This window comes from Lasioglossum baleicum, chromosome 11 (assembly GCF_051020765.1).
Source record: "Lasioglossum baleicum chromosome 11, iyLasBale1, whole genome shotgun sequence".
Classification (NCBI taxonomy): domain Eukaryota; kingdom Metazoa; phylum Arthropoda; class Insecta; order Hymenoptera; family Halictidae; genus Lasioglossum; species Lasioglossum baleicum.
In genome coordinates, this window is record NC_134939.1 from 3722775 (window position 1) to 3737276 (window position 14502).

Consider the following 14502-nt stretch of genomic DNA (forward strand, 5'->3'; position numbering starts at 1 on the left):
AGTGTTCAAAAGTCGAAACGGGTGCGAAACCTATATTCAAATATTTCGCGGATTCGCTGACTACATGTATCCGGTTCGGTTCCATATTCCATATAAATGGAAGGAATGACAGGTAAATTGAAGAAATTGACGTAAAGTTGAATTACGGAACAAAGAAAATTATTACCGGAGAGATTGTTTTGGCAGCTGTTTAGAATCAGGTACAATATCTAATTCACCGTAAGTGGTATAATATTCGCGATCAATGGCGAACCAGGAAGAGCTGGTTTCGGATTTTACAGATATAACTGGTGTAGAGTCTGAACGAGCACGGTTTTACCTTGAGTCATCTGCTTGGCTGCTTGAGGTGAGGCAGCGAATTTATTAAATGTTTTATATAAGTTAATATAAATAGTTTCGATCAACGAGTGACTCATTTCTAAGCAACACTCTGCGGTTAGTCAAAAAATTTCAGCATCGCTTTTGATAACCTTAAACTCCATAAATCGAAATATCTACTATTGTTATACAAAATGGTGTGCTATTAATATTTATATTTTGAAATAGTTTATCATTTATCTCATTCCATCTGAAGATATATTTGAAATGGTTATTAATCGACAGCGTGAAAATACGCAACGACAACGTTATAATAAAAATGCCTATAAATAAACAGGCACAGTTTGTATTAAAGCCAATTCTTTCTATTGTGTGGCTTCTTTTTAATTTGACATTTCTAGTGCACACAGATTCCCAGTGTGTATTTACCGTAAAAAAATTATTGTTTCTTTACGTTTATAAAATTTTTGTGTGTCCTGTTCTAGTTGATTAACTATTCGTGCCTGTTTCGTAAATGTTTCAGGTTGCTCTTGCCACCTTTTACGAGACTGATGATTTAAGGCCTTCCGCGTCGGTCCCAGAACGTACCGAAGATTCCACAACAGAGGAAGAATATACGCAGGCCTCAGACACCGAGATGGAGGGGCAATCGTCAAAAGAAATACCAAAATCAAAACCAAAATCCAGACTCGCAACGCTTAACGATGTCAAAGACAAAGAGAGCAGCCCCGAGGATGCGCAGACATTCTACGCTGGCGGTTTTGAGAACAGCGGGCAAGAAGTGATAGGACCGCCTAAAAAGAAGGATATTATTAGTGATATGTTTAAATTGTGTCAGGCACAATCGGTCGAGGTCAAACCAAAATCAAGCGGGCAGCAAAGACCAAACACTTTCAGTGGAACAGGATATAAACTAGGTCAAACAAATTCTGATACCGAAGGTATAACGTAAATGCTAATGATTGGACAGCAGATTTTTATGCATTTATAGCAATATTGAGTAGATCAAAATATGATTCCTCATTTCATAGATGAAATCTATGTAGACAGTGTTTATTTTGCATAAAGATCCGCAGTCTACTAACGACATAGGAAAGTTGGTTCACGAATTCTAATAAACTATCTCTGTTTTTGTCTAGTTGTTTCTGCCGCATCCTCCAGTCAAGGTTCCAGTTCCGGACCTATCACTTTGAAGCTGTGGAAGAACGGATTCACTGTAAACGATTCTGAACTTCGATCTTACAACGATCCAGAGAATAGGAAATTCCTAGATACCATTAAGAGAGGCGAAATACCACCAGAAATTCGTCAAGAAATTGTGAAGAGCACAGAGGCGTGGATAGACATGGAGGATCATCGTCATGAGACTTACCTTCCTCAGAAAAATAAAGTGAAAGCTTTCACTGGGAAAGGCCGTATGTTAGGAAGGTATATCTCTCTTATACAGAATAAATTTCATTTATGTATATTACATGTATTTTTAATAATCTCTTTATTCAGTCCTTCTCCAGCAACCGTTGGTATGACAATACCAACCGATCTAGCAGACCAAGCAGCGAACGAATCTGAAGCTAAGAAGCAATTAAATTTAGACGAATCAAAACCTGTCACAACGTTGCAAATCCGTCTTGCCGATGGTACAAACGTGAAGGCTCAATTTAATTTAACACACACTGTCGGCGATTTGAGACAGTATATAGTAACGTATCCTTTTATAATGAAAGTACACTGTTGGAGGATTAATTTAAATTTTGATCAATCAACAGATCATTCCTTAATTATATATATCTTAGTATGAGACCTCAGTACGCTATGAGGGAATTCAGTTTACTAACAACATATCCTACTAAGGAACTGCCAGACGAAAAAACAATTGAGGAAGCTGGTTTGCAAAATACAGCAATCATCCAACGACTGAAATAAACGTTTTTTCTAGATCCTTAGTTACGGAAGTTTAAGTGATGTATCAATTAGATCATTCTTGAATATAATACATTGATATACTTGAAAGTAACTGGTTCAACACTTTTCATGTAGTAACAAATGCAATTTTGCTCTATACTTTATTTTATGGTTGGTTCTGATGATTTAAGATTAATTTTGCTGATACAATACTGCAGAGAACATATTAGAAAGCATGTAATAAAATTACAGAACTTTTGTAAAATCTATAATAAAATTAATTGATGCAATGTGTCGTTTCATAAGATAACAAACAAAAATTTTGTGTAATTATTATTGAATAATATAATACAAGAATATTGTTAATAAGTATACCAATTTATCCAATCACCGAGGCAACCAGGGAAAGGAAGTTACACAAAATAAAATCGTTCTATTAGGTTTTATAAAATATTTACATTTATATAGTCGTTAAAAAGTTATTCAAATATCTGCATTTTAACAATGTTTGTTCTTTTTTTGTACAGTATTTGAGAATGTACATTTGGACACTTATACGATACTTATAAATAGATCAGACTTTCGTACTGTCGCATCGAATCTATACAGACAATATCTCATACAATTAACGATTTCAAGGAAAATAGTCGATTATTATTTGCAACTATTTATCAAGAGTTTACTAAGAATCTTTTATCTGTTATAAACCTCCTGTACATGGGTGAATTTTGTATGTCTTCTTTAAATCTCAGAATTGTGCTATCTTCCTTGCCTGTACCCGAGTTGAATTTTTCGAAACAATATTTATATCGATTCACCGCGACCAAATCCGTGCTAATCGTTCGAATATGAACATTATCTCTTTTAAATACTTCGCGTGTATTGTATATGTAAATAGATCGGTTGTCGGCAATGCTTGAATCATACTGTGTCTTTTTAAATATTGAGAACGATGCATTTTTATTAAATGCATTGTCAATTTGCTGAGTGCAAAACGTGAAGGACTTAATCAAGTAACGATCGGCCTTCGTGTTAAATTGCTTGAAATTCGCCATTAAATCGACGAGAGAATGATGATACTTTAAAACTACGTACTCTTCCCACGACAATGCGATCGTGTACTTAACTTTATTGTATGTACGATATAAACAATCCGCCTGTATTAGATCTTTTATCACGTCCGGATGAATTCTGGAGAAAGGAAAGTTCCACGGGACAACTGTGTACGTAAATTTCCAGTATGGATTTTGAGATTTGATTAACTCCTTCAGCTGACCATTGAAATCACTCGCAATACCGAAATCGTATACTATAAAATTATCTATGCCAATTATATCGTGGAAATTTATGAAAGCAATCATCTCTGATAAATGCATCGGCTTTTTTAATGGTGGAGCTATGCATACTCCAATATTAGTGTAATTCGAGTTATGTAACGGAGGCTTAACAGCCAGCATGGGTGTTTCGTTCAGATTTAGATTAGATTTGGTAAGAAAACTTACTCCTACCGGTTTCTTATTTTTAGCGTATGTACAATAAAAATGATATCCGTTGTAATCTGAGTTTTTATGAACCCTAGTGCCGTTCGAGTCGCTACGAATCGGAATGTATCTGAAGCTTCCTAAGACTGGTTTGATCTCGTTATGAAAAAATATTATACATTGCATATCCTGGATACTGCTCGACAACCCGAAACCTATTACTTGAACCTCTTTATTGTGAACATTATACGCGGAATAGATGTATAAATCATTTTCTAGTCTCTGCCATGAGGGAAGAGGCTCGTCAAATTTCATGTTTGCCGTATTAAACAACGGCACGTTATTAATTGTACAATTAGCCTCGACATTTTTCTGATTTGGCTTCCCAAAGAAATTGAAAACTTCTAACACGTATCTCAACTTATTATACTCGTGTCTATAAAATAACAGAGACACAAGACTCACTACCGTAATGACTGCGAATGCTGCTTGATAATATTTTCGCATGTTTCAATGATTACTCTCATTCATTAACTTGTTTTTGGTCTATCTGTTACGCATGGATGCAATTCTGAAACAGAAATGTTGTTTGGAAAATTAAACTTGCTTCTGTATTAACAGATTTCGCATTGTAGATTATTAAAAATTGTCTGCATCAATTGCAAAAAATAGAAACTACATTGAATGTTATATCTTCCCTTAATGATTATAATAATTGACATCTTCAATTTTAAAGTAAATAGATTATTGGACTGTGGATCTTTAACCAAAGTAAAACTTGTCTGCATCATTTGCAAAAACTAGAAACTAGGAGAAGAAATCATATATTGACATTTTCAATGTTGAAAATTCCCAACAATTTTAATTTCATCTAAATACTCGATTTTGCTATAAATTCATAAAAATCCACAGTCTAAATATACATAGATTATTTACCTGTGAAACGATGTAAATAATGACAACTGAAATAATCCGCACACGATTTCTGTTGAATTACTGTATTTTCTAATTCTTCGAATCGCCACTTATTATTATAGATTAGACTTTCAATGCATCTTTAGTAACCACCGTTCGCATATTGTAATTCTTTATTTGAAAAGTGGGTTTACGATTTCATAACCAAAGAGAACGTGTTAAATAGGTTAATCCCTTTACGCGCCACTTTTCAAAGTGATAAGATTATTGTTCAAAAAGAAAAGTGACATGCGTGCGAGACGGAAACTATTAATAAGAAAACAATGGAGGACACATGTAGTAGAAAAACTATAATTATTAATTTTATACAATTGCATATTGTTCGTACAATAATTCGCGCACTTTGTAATAATCTTCGGATAGACAGCCTTCTAAAATTACTTTGCCAGCCTCGTGCTGAAAGAAAGAATTCAATTATACCGTTTCCAATGTAGCGGAATTTTTAAAATTATATACAAACCCTTCTGACGGCGATAGAATTATTGCAACACCATAAAACTCCTCCGCTGAACTCGGAAGATATATTGCTTTTATTTAAGATTTGTTTGAAGTCCGATAATTTCAGTTCGTTGATGAATGTTGTTTGATGTCCCGGTACCTATAAAACGAAGTGTAGTAGTATATTATTTGATTATTAGTAGACTGCGGATCTTTATGCAAAATAAAAATGTTTTGCATTGATTGTGGAAAGCAGGAATAATATAAAAATTGATTTGATCCCTTAACGACTTTGTTACATTAAAAACAACATTAGAGCATTCTTGAATTTTTTGAATATATCACCCAAGCAATTTCTTCATAAATGCATAAAGATCCGCAGTCTATTGATTATGGTCTGCTTTTCGGAAGAAGACTGCTGTTAAGATTATGAACGTACAGTTACGCAACTACGTGCTTCGTTTAGCGGTAACGGTTCTAGAGTCAGTATTTTGTCATTTTGATCTATCGTGTCGTCTTGCTGTGTATCAGCAACCGCATCGCGGCATACTTGATCTCGAGCTGTTATCATTGCATCGATCCATGCTACTTCGGAATCGCCTTTCCCTTTCGAAAAGTTCAAGCCGCTAACAAGAGCATCCGTCAAACGAACCTGAAATGCATTTAAATGAATACATGCGCAATATCGATAGAAAGATCCTAAATAAATGCATCGAGTTTGCATTACTTGATAAATATGCGTTTCTGTTGTAGCATCTAACGTTTCTCCCCTGCCTGGAACAAACACTCGTGCACCCGCACTTTGTGCTTGCTGGGCTAGGATTTCTGTATCCTTCGGAGCACCTCGAACTAACACAACCCTCCGAGGTCTCAACTGTGCTAGGATTTTCTGCAGTGATTCACCATCCGATCTCCCTTCGAAGTCTATGTAGGTGACAGATGCATTAACTGTCATTGTACGAGTAACTTGAATGCATTTGGTGGGAATGTCAGTAGCTACCTCTGGATGGTGAGTAGCGTCTTCTTGTTTCGTTTCAAGGTTCTCTTTATTGTCATCGATTTCTGGCATAGTTTCTGCGATTTTATAATCTTCGGGTCTGCGAGAAACAATACCAATTATTCGGAAAAGAATTAGTAGTATATTTCTAATTGATAGACTGTAGATCTTTACACAATTATGGCACTTAAAAATTTTCAAAAAAAGCTAGGATACAAGATATGACAGAATTTAGAACGATTTCAATTTATTTCAGTTCTAAAAGGGCTACTACCACGGAAATTAAGATTTTATTTGATATTCGAGTTTCTTAAAATTCGTCTACAGACATTGAAAATTGCATAAATATCCGCAGTCTTGTAATTGAATTTCATTTGTACTTAAGAAATTCCTAAAAATTTAATTGCATTTAATAAAATGTTTCTTAAAACAGTCTCGAGTGCAATGGGTTAATAAAATATTACCTTATAATCTCCCCGTATTCATCCGTCTTGATTTTTTCTTCCACAAATGGAAACATAGGATGTTGTTTTTTACTCTGCTTGAAGAAACCTGGCTTACTCTCTTGCTTCACTAATAAATCGTGCTTCCCTCTTCCGCCACCCACTTCTATCTCATCTTCCGATTCGGAACTGACGTCGGCGGTTTCCCTAGTGAGAAAATGGTTAAAGCTACAGTAGAAGAAATTTTAGTAATGTACATTAAAACAGTGCCGATCGAATACTTCAGAATATTGTAATACAGCATTACATACATTTGTTCCTGCTTCAGTTGCTCCTGTTTCAATTTCTCTTTTCTCTGATATTCTTCCAACTCGATGCCTTCTAGTCTGATTCTTCTTCTCACTTCCAACGTGATATTTCTGTTGCCCCCTTTTTCAACTAAATCTCTCGCCAATGTTCCCGGAGAAGTTCTACTGGTTAGTATAATACTGTTCTGAGGATTGCCACACCATTGCAAGAACAACTCTCTCGAGAATCCGCATTCCATGTCTGGAGTGCTCGCGAGTACAACCTGAGGGATTTATTCGCGTGAAAACTTTCCTATGATAATAGTCATGAATAGACTGTGGATCTTTGTACATTTATGGCTTCTGAAAATTTTCAAAAAAGGGTAGAATATAGAATTCGACAGAGTTTAGTACAATTTGTATTTATATCAGATCTGCAAAAGTTACTACCACTGGAAATAAGATTCTATTTTATTGCACTTTCTTAAAATTCGTCTAGAAAAATTGAAAATTGCATAAATATCCGCAGTCTAGTCATGAATTGTTAATATCATTAATCATCTTGTTTCTGACCTTTGGACTAGGAACTTGATTCAACTCTGCCATGCTGTGACACAGTTGTAAATGCTTGAACTGGAACGGATTATTTCTAGCTCCTTCAAAGCTTCTCATCAATTTATCGCTCATCCATTCGATCTGTGACTTTGCAAATTCCACCACATTGTAACTAACATTATTTAACAGAGCCAGCGAATACGCAAGCAAACCAGATTCCTTGTTACGCCAAAGTTGATCCAACATATGTGCTAGTTCTAATACACGGCCAGCTGTATCTACGCTGACCAGAACATTCCCACCGCCTCGTAGGGTTTGCAAAATGTTTGCTGTAACATATAAGAAAAAATACTTTACAATATATCGTTTATTACTAAACAAAAGGAATTTAATTTTTCTTTACATACTCATCAGCTTTTCGTCTCTAGTTCTACGTCTAGCTTGCTGATACGTAGCGTTAAATGCATCTGTGATCAATAAAGATGGCCTCTGCAATCTCTCTAATTCACAGCCGTTCAAGTGCCTTTCTTTTTTGTGGTTGAAATCCACAGCGTATATTATATCTTCCTCTCCAACCTTTACAATCTTCCAAATTGTCCCTCCGATCATGTGACCGGCTGGCAATGGTGTTAACGTTACTCCGTACCCTTTCCCTTTCATCGATATACTTTGATTATATTTCAATTGAACGATTTTATCGAATGCTGCGTCTACGTCGTCTAATGTGAAGAGATCGAAGTCCTCCATGTTGTGGCGGGACTGCAATCGGATTAACGTTAGACTTTGCAGTGTGGGACAGTGATGAGTAGACTGTGGATTTTATGCATTTATGAGAAAAATGAGTAGATGTAATTTAAAACATTAAAAACATTGGAAGAATTTAAAAATACCGTTATATTATTTTCAACCAGTTAAACATATTGAGAAAGAGAATAAATTTGTATGTTACTCCAGTTTGTTGTAATACAGCTGGAAAATTCTTATTTTGCATAAAGATCCGCTGTCTAGTGATGAGCAATCAGCGACCTGTAGACCTTTGTCCACAATGTTCTATACGAACTACGTCAGCAAGTTACTTTATTAGCCAAATTTTTGGCAAAAAAGATGAAACTCTTTTACAATGGAGGAATGGTACAAGAATGTTTATTGGCAATAGCAGATGCCACCTTTCCCAATCGAAAAGATATAATTTCCAAAATTAGCTTGTCGCGATTTACAGTTGCAATAAAGCAATAAATTCATTAAAGAGGCACTAGGAAACCGTAGCATAAGGACAGACTGAAATTGGAGCTTTCGATGCAACAAAGTATTTAATATTGCGTTCGTTGTGGTCCACTGCGGTCTGCGGCTTGCTCATCGCTCGTAGGAGGTATGGTACAGGACCGAATAATTCCCTTTCCATCTACAATACCTGATACATGTCGTACATAAACATTTGTCCCATCTTGTACACAGGAATAGTAGCGTATATAGGACAATTTAGGCCACATTTTCCAACCAAATACGGTAGAGCACCTAAATGCAATGGATCCGGATACGACAGCAGTACTGCATCAATCTGATGTACGTGTCTGCGAAATTATGAAACAATGTAGTAACAATTAGCGTATGATTAGAAAACAACAGTATTTAATCGATCTACCGTTTTAATTCCTTTATAAATTCTTGATCAAAATTCTCGTCCCATCCGCAATCGAGTAGGATCCTTAATTCATCGACTTGTAATATATAACAAGGAGGAGACTCGTCCATAGCCCCAGAAACGGCATGAAGTTTTATAATCGACGTCATTGTCTTGAATTTTTCCTACTTATTGTAACATACGATACTATCAGACCAGCATCTAAAACAAGATACGTCTAAAATGTATTTACTTTTTTAATAACAGTGAAATCTTCAGACTGCGGATCTTTATGCAAAATAAAAGTGTTCTGCATTAATTGTGGGAAGCAGGAATAAAATAAAAATTGATTTAATTAAAAACAACATTACAGTATTCTTGAATTTTTCTAATGTTTTACTGTTTTATATTTCACCCAATCGATTTCTTCATAAATGCATAAAGATCCGTAGTCTATATAATTATACAGAAAGCATCCGTGGTTTAACCTAGAAAGGTAACGTTAGATATTACGAACAAGTTCGTAATTTTCCTTTAAACAGATCTCTGAATGACTTTCAGAAGGATGATATATCTGGAACCGTTTAAAATACATTCACGCGGACATATTTCTCAAATGTTTGACATGTTCGGCGACAAATCATCTTCTTATCCTTTGATATATGTACAAAATCAGCGGTGAACGAACGGTCAGTGATGCCGAAATCGTGGTACTGTGGTACTAAGCCGTGGTACGAGACCCCCCCACTATGACCTACCGTTGCCCCTACTGGCCTTCTCCAACTCGCTCGCGCGCTACACTCACCAACGTACCTCTCCTAGGATATGAGAGGTACGTTGGTGAGTGTAGCGCGCGAGCGAGTTGGAGAAGGCCAGTAGGGGCAACGGTAGGTCATAGTGGGGGGGTCTCGTACCACGGCTTAGTACCACAGTACCACGATTTCGGCATCACTGCGAACGGTACGATAAAATACTAGCTATTCTCACGGTATTTCGCGGTAAAAGAGAGCGCGTATCCCCGTTTCCTCTTTTATAAAATTTCATGCACAGATTGTTTTATAACAATGTGTATATTTACGGGAGGATGAAAGTATAGCGAAGTAATTAAAATAAAATGAATCAAACACGGAACGTACGAAACTCCATGTAAATTGAAACATTGTAATGAGAGTTTTCCGTGCTCGATAAATCTTCTATATTTTATTCTGAAAATATATACATGTACAATTGTTTGAGCGTTTTATCGTCTCATCTATATACATTCACAAGACATTTTTCCACGATTTGTATACGCTATCTTTGTTTATCCTGTTTATCTGTCGTCGCGCAACGGGATTTTTCCGAGAGAATTGCTGCCACGGTGCAGCTATGAGATACGTAAGCCGAGATTTAATTTTGTTTTTTCCATAATTCAACAATTACTCGTCGAATTAGAAGGAAAAATTGTGTGAGACGTGATCGCCTGTATGCGGCGCTCAATAAATATGAAAGTGAAGATACGCGATAAAGACGATATCGCGAACAGAGTGGCGGGAGAATACAAGTAAATATCAGATCAGCTGATGAGTGACAACAGACAGGCGAAGACCCATTGTTCTTGTTCTTGGTTATGGCGACAAGCAGTTCCGATGGGTCTTGTACAGCACCTGCAGATTTTGAGCTATCATCAGAATTGGAAGACGTCTCGAGTCGTTTAAGCGTGAACCTATTAAAGTGTCCACTGTGCCATAATAGCCGTCGAATTTTTTATTGTCGACAGTGTATTCAAAATGGTGATTTTATCCATTCAACTTCTGTTTATTCCGAACGGTAAATATATATGCTAGCGACTCGCCTGATTCAACGCCAGTTTCTTTTCGTATACTGCGATCTTTTATATTTAGCATTCGGTATCGTTTGAATTTTTCCAATTGAATACAAAAGTGTGTATTAATCCTTGTATTTTCACGAGAACGCGAACGATTGTTTCATACAAAGATTCACTGTCCCTTGAAACACAGTTTCCCCGAATAATGTATTTTATAATATATCAGACGTGTTAATTACCGAACCGACTGAAGAATCGTGTTTTATATTAAAGCTAGTACCTTTATTCGAGTATATGAGATTCTTTTCTATTTAGCATTCAGTACGAGAACGCGAACGATTGTTTCATAAAAAGATTTGCTGCCCCTTGAAACACAGTTTCCCCAAACAATGTATTTTATACTACATCAGACATGTTAATTACCGAATCGACTCAAGAATCGTGTTTTATGATAGAGCTAGTACCTTTACCCGAGTATATGAGATACCCAGGTAAATACCCAAGTATCTCATAATGTCTCAGAACTGGCTACTAGAACTATTATTACATATCTCATAAATAGACAGCGGATCTTTATGCAAAATAAAAATTTTATACCTGAATTGCAACAAGCTAAAAAAGGTAGAAATTTGTTTTCTTCATTAATACGTTTAACAGGTGGAAAATTAAATTCTTCTAATGTTTTCGCTGTTTTAAATTACACCTCATTTTTGTCATAAATGCATAAAATCTGCTGTCTATACATAAGTTACAGCTCTATTTTATACTGATCAATTCTTGCGCAGATTTGCAGATAAACAATTGCGACTTCTACGGTTGAAAGCAGCTAGGGCTCAGCTGGAAGAGAAATGCAAGAATGCTCTCGAGAAACACAAGCAACAGGATAAATTGGTATTTGGAAAATAATTCTAGTACACTGTGTTAAATGTTTATACATTATTCTAACAATTATTCTGGTATTCGTAGATATGTGATATAAATACTTGTAAAGAAAGAGTAAGGCTCCTCCAATCGCTAGTGAACGAAACGAAGCAGAGTATAAACAGAGGTATCATTTACATTCCATGTAATTTATTTTTGAGAAATCATTGTACTAAATCAGTCCTAACAATACACAGGTAATCAACGATTGAACGTTCTCAAAGATGTGAACTCTCAGGTAGCGCTTAGATTACCGAAACACGAAGAACGGGTGGAAAGATTACACCGGCATGTGACCGGTCTGAGGGCGAAACAGGAGAAACAGAAAGAGGCGGTAGATAGAAAAAGGCAACAGTTAAAAAAAGTGATAAGAACCGCTACAAAACAATTGATTCAATATATTTTTCCATTATCAACAGTTCAACCTAACAGAAGGTAATGAACCCCGTAATTCATGATTAGCATTAATCGAATGCACAGTTGATAATTTCATATTTTCCCTCTTGTTTTCATTGAGACTGTATTTCCATTCTAAAGAATACAGAAAATAGAATATTGATTGTTTCTAGTTTATCTAGCAGTGAAGAAGATACTAGTGTAGACGTTGTGACTTGTGCATTGGCAGATGCGTCTGGTACATCTTACGTCAGAGGTAGATGGATCAATGATACAGACAATTCCTCGGAAGTTCAACACTGCATAGTTGCTCCTACTTTGCCAGGATCTGGCAACTACAGTGCTTATTCTCTATGGGGTATATTATTTTCTATCGTTCAAATGAAATCGTGTCTTACTGTGACTACTTAAAGATTAACATGTTCCTTCAGTGGCAGCGAACAAAGACGGAGTACCAGGTGCAAACAAGGAAACCGCGATGCACAATCCAGCTTACAATATCAGTGCTGCTTTAACTTATGCTACACAATTGGTTAATATCATTGCTTACTACGTTAACATAAGATTACCGTATAAACTTGCTTATGGGTATGTGTAAAATATCTAGCTTTTAACTTGAAATTTCTCCAACAAATTCTTCTATATACCGACAAACTGATTGTACAAATTTTCCAGTGAATTCTGTGAGAACGAGATGTCGAATCAAAAATTCGCACGGAAAGTAGCCAGGCTTAACAGCAATGTTTTACATTTGTGTTTTACGCAAAACACCAATACTACAGTTTTGCATCCGATGCATACTCTACAAAATTTGATGCACTTGCTCAACACCGAAATCAGTGATCTTGGAAGGTGAATATTGTGAAGATTCTCATAAAACAAATACATAATAGTTATTCATGTGACGACTTTTTTCTTTGTAGAATTGGTCCAATGGAAGTGGATTCGAACATTGTAGCACAACTGCACAGTCAATTAGTTCCAGATTTAGAAAATAACGACGATTCTGCTTCTGACGAGGAGGAAGATTCTATTAATTGGGAATGGGAAGCTGTGAGCCTTCTTTTTCGACTTGTTAACAAATATAGAATACGATTATGTTAGAAAACGTGAATAACATGGGTTCTGTATTACAGGTTCCGAACGTCTCATGCCCTGAAATGACTGTTCCGTTCCCTGGTGCAATGATCAACAACAGTCAACAGTCATCTACCATGCAAGTGAATCAGAGTGTCGCTGGAGGTTTAGTTACGAGTGCTGCGGCGAGCATAGCGTCATTTTGGCGTGGATGGACGACTAATAGATAGACTGTTATTATTAAATTAAAGAAACTTCTTTTTTATACAAAACGCAACTACACATGCAGGAATATATATGTATTATGTATATATTAGATATAATAATACACATATGTATATATACAGTGACTCGAATTAATATTCGAACGTTTTAAAATGACGATAGCTTTTTGAATATTGTACTATACCATTTGAAATTTTTTGGGAAGCTAGAGCTTACTACAGGATGTGAAAAGTCATTTTTAAAAAAATTGCAATTCATCGGAATTGTAGAAAAAATACTAAAAGTTGCATTTTACAACTTTTTTATGAGGGCCTATATCGGAAATTGAAAAAATATCTGTGTCAATTATATGCACTGTGAAAGTTTTATTAAAATCCTTTGATGCGGGAAAAAACAACAGGCATTGAAAGATGTAAGAGTCTTTAGATTTATTGCAATTTTTATTATCTTTAAACGTTCATAGCTCATTGCAACGTCGACCGATTCCGACGAAATTTTCAGAATATGTTTCATTGGCACAGATTTACAAAACTTATTTTTTAAATTCCTTTTCACATCCTAAACTAATTGCTCGAGCTTCCTAAAAAAGCTCAAATCGTATAGTACAATATTAAAAAAGTTATCGTATTTTCTAGAGCATCCGAATATTAATTCGACTCACTGTATGTAGAGAATGACACAAAACGATCGACAATGCTTTAGAACAAGCGAAACACTGTGTCGAAGAGAGGTGGCTGTTTAAAATGTATAACGTAATGTACATATACATATATCTGTGGATTGAATCGATCACATAAGCGAAATCAATTTGATTTCGCGCTGCTAATAGATTTCGCAAGATCTGACCGGTTAGTTTATGTTTTCAACCATGTCTGTAATATATTCATTTCTGTGTTGTTGTTTACTTGTAATATAATTCCATATATTTTGTATTACGCTCGTGATAAAGATCGTATAACTAGACTGCGGATCTTTATGCATTTATGGGTTCTGAAAATTTTGAGAGAAGGGTAGTACATAGTACATAAAATTCTATTTCATTGCACTTTCTTAAAGTTG

The 14502-nt window shown here is 35.6% G+C and overlaps 4 protein-coding genes across 8 annotated transcripts; 2 read left to right on the forward strand and 2 right to left on the reverse strand.

Annotated features, from left to right (window-relative positions):
* Window positions 1-244: 244 nt before the first annotated feature.
* LOC143213656 (NSFL1 cofactor p47) lies at window positions 245-2241 on the forward strand. The gene is made up of 5 exons (XM_076433711.1): window positions 245-346; window positions 842-1259; window positions 1458-1746; window positions 1819-2010; window positions 2112-2241. Exons 1-5 carry the CDS (start codon window positions 245-247, stop codon window positions 2239-2241), a joined length of 1131 nt encoding a protein of 376 aa, XP_076289826.1.
* Window positions 2242-2517: 276 nt separating this feature from the next.
* Window positions 2518-4833, reverse strand: LOC143213727 (uncharacterized). Its single transcript, XM_076433849.1, has 2 exons — window positions 4638-4833; window positions 2518-4272 (listed from the first exon to the last, which is right to left on the reverse strand). Exon 2 carries the CDS (start codon window positions 4206-4208, stop codon window positions 2892-2894), a length of 1317 nt encoding a protein of 438 aa, XP_076289964.1. The 5' UTR covers window positions 4209-4272; window positions 4638-4833; the 3' UTR covers window positions 2518-2891.
* Window positions 4834-4953: 120 nt separating this feature from the next.
* On the reverse strand, window positions 4954-9731 carry Cpsf2 (cleavage and polyadenylation specificity factor subunit 2). 4 transcript variants are annotated; one of them, XM_076433834.1, is made up of 11 exons: window positions 9535-9731; window positions 9039-9239; window positions 8808-8967; window positions 7804-8155; window positions 7415-7725; window positions 6866-7125; window positions 6576-6782; window positions 5842-6211; window positions 5554-5766; window positions 5137-5274; window positions 4954-5072 (listed from the first exon to the last, which is right to left on the reverse strand). In XM_076433834.1, exons 2-11 carry the CDS (start codon window positions 9185-9187, stop codon window positions 4980-4982), a joined length of 2253 nt encoding a protein of 750 aa, XP_076289949.1. In that variant the 5' UTR covers window positions 9188-9239; window positions 9535-9731; the 3' UTR covers window positions 4954-4979. The 4 variants fall into 4 exon arrangements, with proteins under 4 accessions (XP_076289949.1, XP_076289952.1, XP_076289948.1 ...); XM_076433837.1 differs by having other exon boundaries at window positions 6576-6761; window positions 9506-9730; XM_076433833.1 differs by having other exon boundaries at window positions 9506-9730.
* Window positions 9732-10247: 516 nt separating this feature from the next.
* On the forward strand, window positions 10248-14473 carry Atg14 (autophagy related protein 14). Of its 2 annotated transcripts, none has more exons than XM_076432856.1 (9): window positions 10248-10826; window positions 11610-11715; window positions 11791-11872; window positions 11943-12180; window positions 12324-12499; window positions 12573-12729; window positions 12817-12993; window positions 13065-13194; window positions 13278-14473. In XM_076432856.1, exons 1-9 carry the CDS (start codon window positions 10627-10629, stop codon window positions 13446-13448), a joined length of 1437 nt encoding a protein of 478 aa, XP_076288971.1. In that variant the 5' UTR covers window positions 10248-10626; the 3' UTR covers window positions 13449-14473. The 2 variants fall into 2 exon arrangements, with proteins under 2 accessions (XP_076288971.1, XP_076288970.1); XM_076432855.1 differs by having other exon boundaries at window positions 10278-10826; window positions 12315-12499.
* Window positions 14474-14502: the final 29 nt, after the last annotated feature.

Coding starts and splice junctions, on each gene's coding strand:
- Cpsf2 (XM_076433834.1), bottom strand. CDS start 9,187: ATGACGTCGATTATAAAACTTCATGCCGTTTCTGGGGCTATGGACGAG. Junction 7,726..7,803: donor TAGAGACGAAAAGCTGATGA/GTATGTAAAGAA, acceptor TATATGTTACAG/CAAACATTTTGCAAACCCTA. Junction 6,212..6,575: donor GAATACGGGGAGATTATAAG/GTAATATTTTAT, acceptor TGTTTCTCGCAG/ACCCGAAGATTATAAAATCG.
- LOC143213656 (XM_076433711.1), top strand. CDS start 245: ATGGCGAACCAGGAAGAGCTGGTTTCGGATTTTACAGATATAACTGGT. Junction 347..841: donor CATCTGCTTGGCTGCTTGAG/GTGAGGCAGCGA, acceptor TAAATGTTTCAG/GTTGCTCTTGCCACCTTTTA. Junction 1,747..1,818: donor AAAGGCCGTATGTTAGGAAG/GTATATCTCTCT, acceptor CTCTTTATTCAG/TCCTTCTCCAGCAACCGTTG.
- LOC143213727 (XM_076433849.1), bottom strand. CDS start 4,208: ATGCGAAAATATTATCAAGCAGCATTCGCAGTCATTACGGTAGTGAGT.
- Atg14 (XM_076432855.1), top strand. CDS start 10,627: ATGGCGACAAGCAGTTCCGATGGGTCTTGTACAGCACCTGCAGATTTT. Junction 11,716..11,790: donor ACAAGCAACAGGATAAATTG/GTATTTGGAAAA, acceptor TGGTATTCGTAG/ATATGTGATATAAATACTTG. Junction 12,181..12,314: donor ACAGTTCAACCTAACAGAAG/GTAATGAACCCC, acceptor GATTGTTTCTAG/TTTATCTAGCAGTGAAGAAG.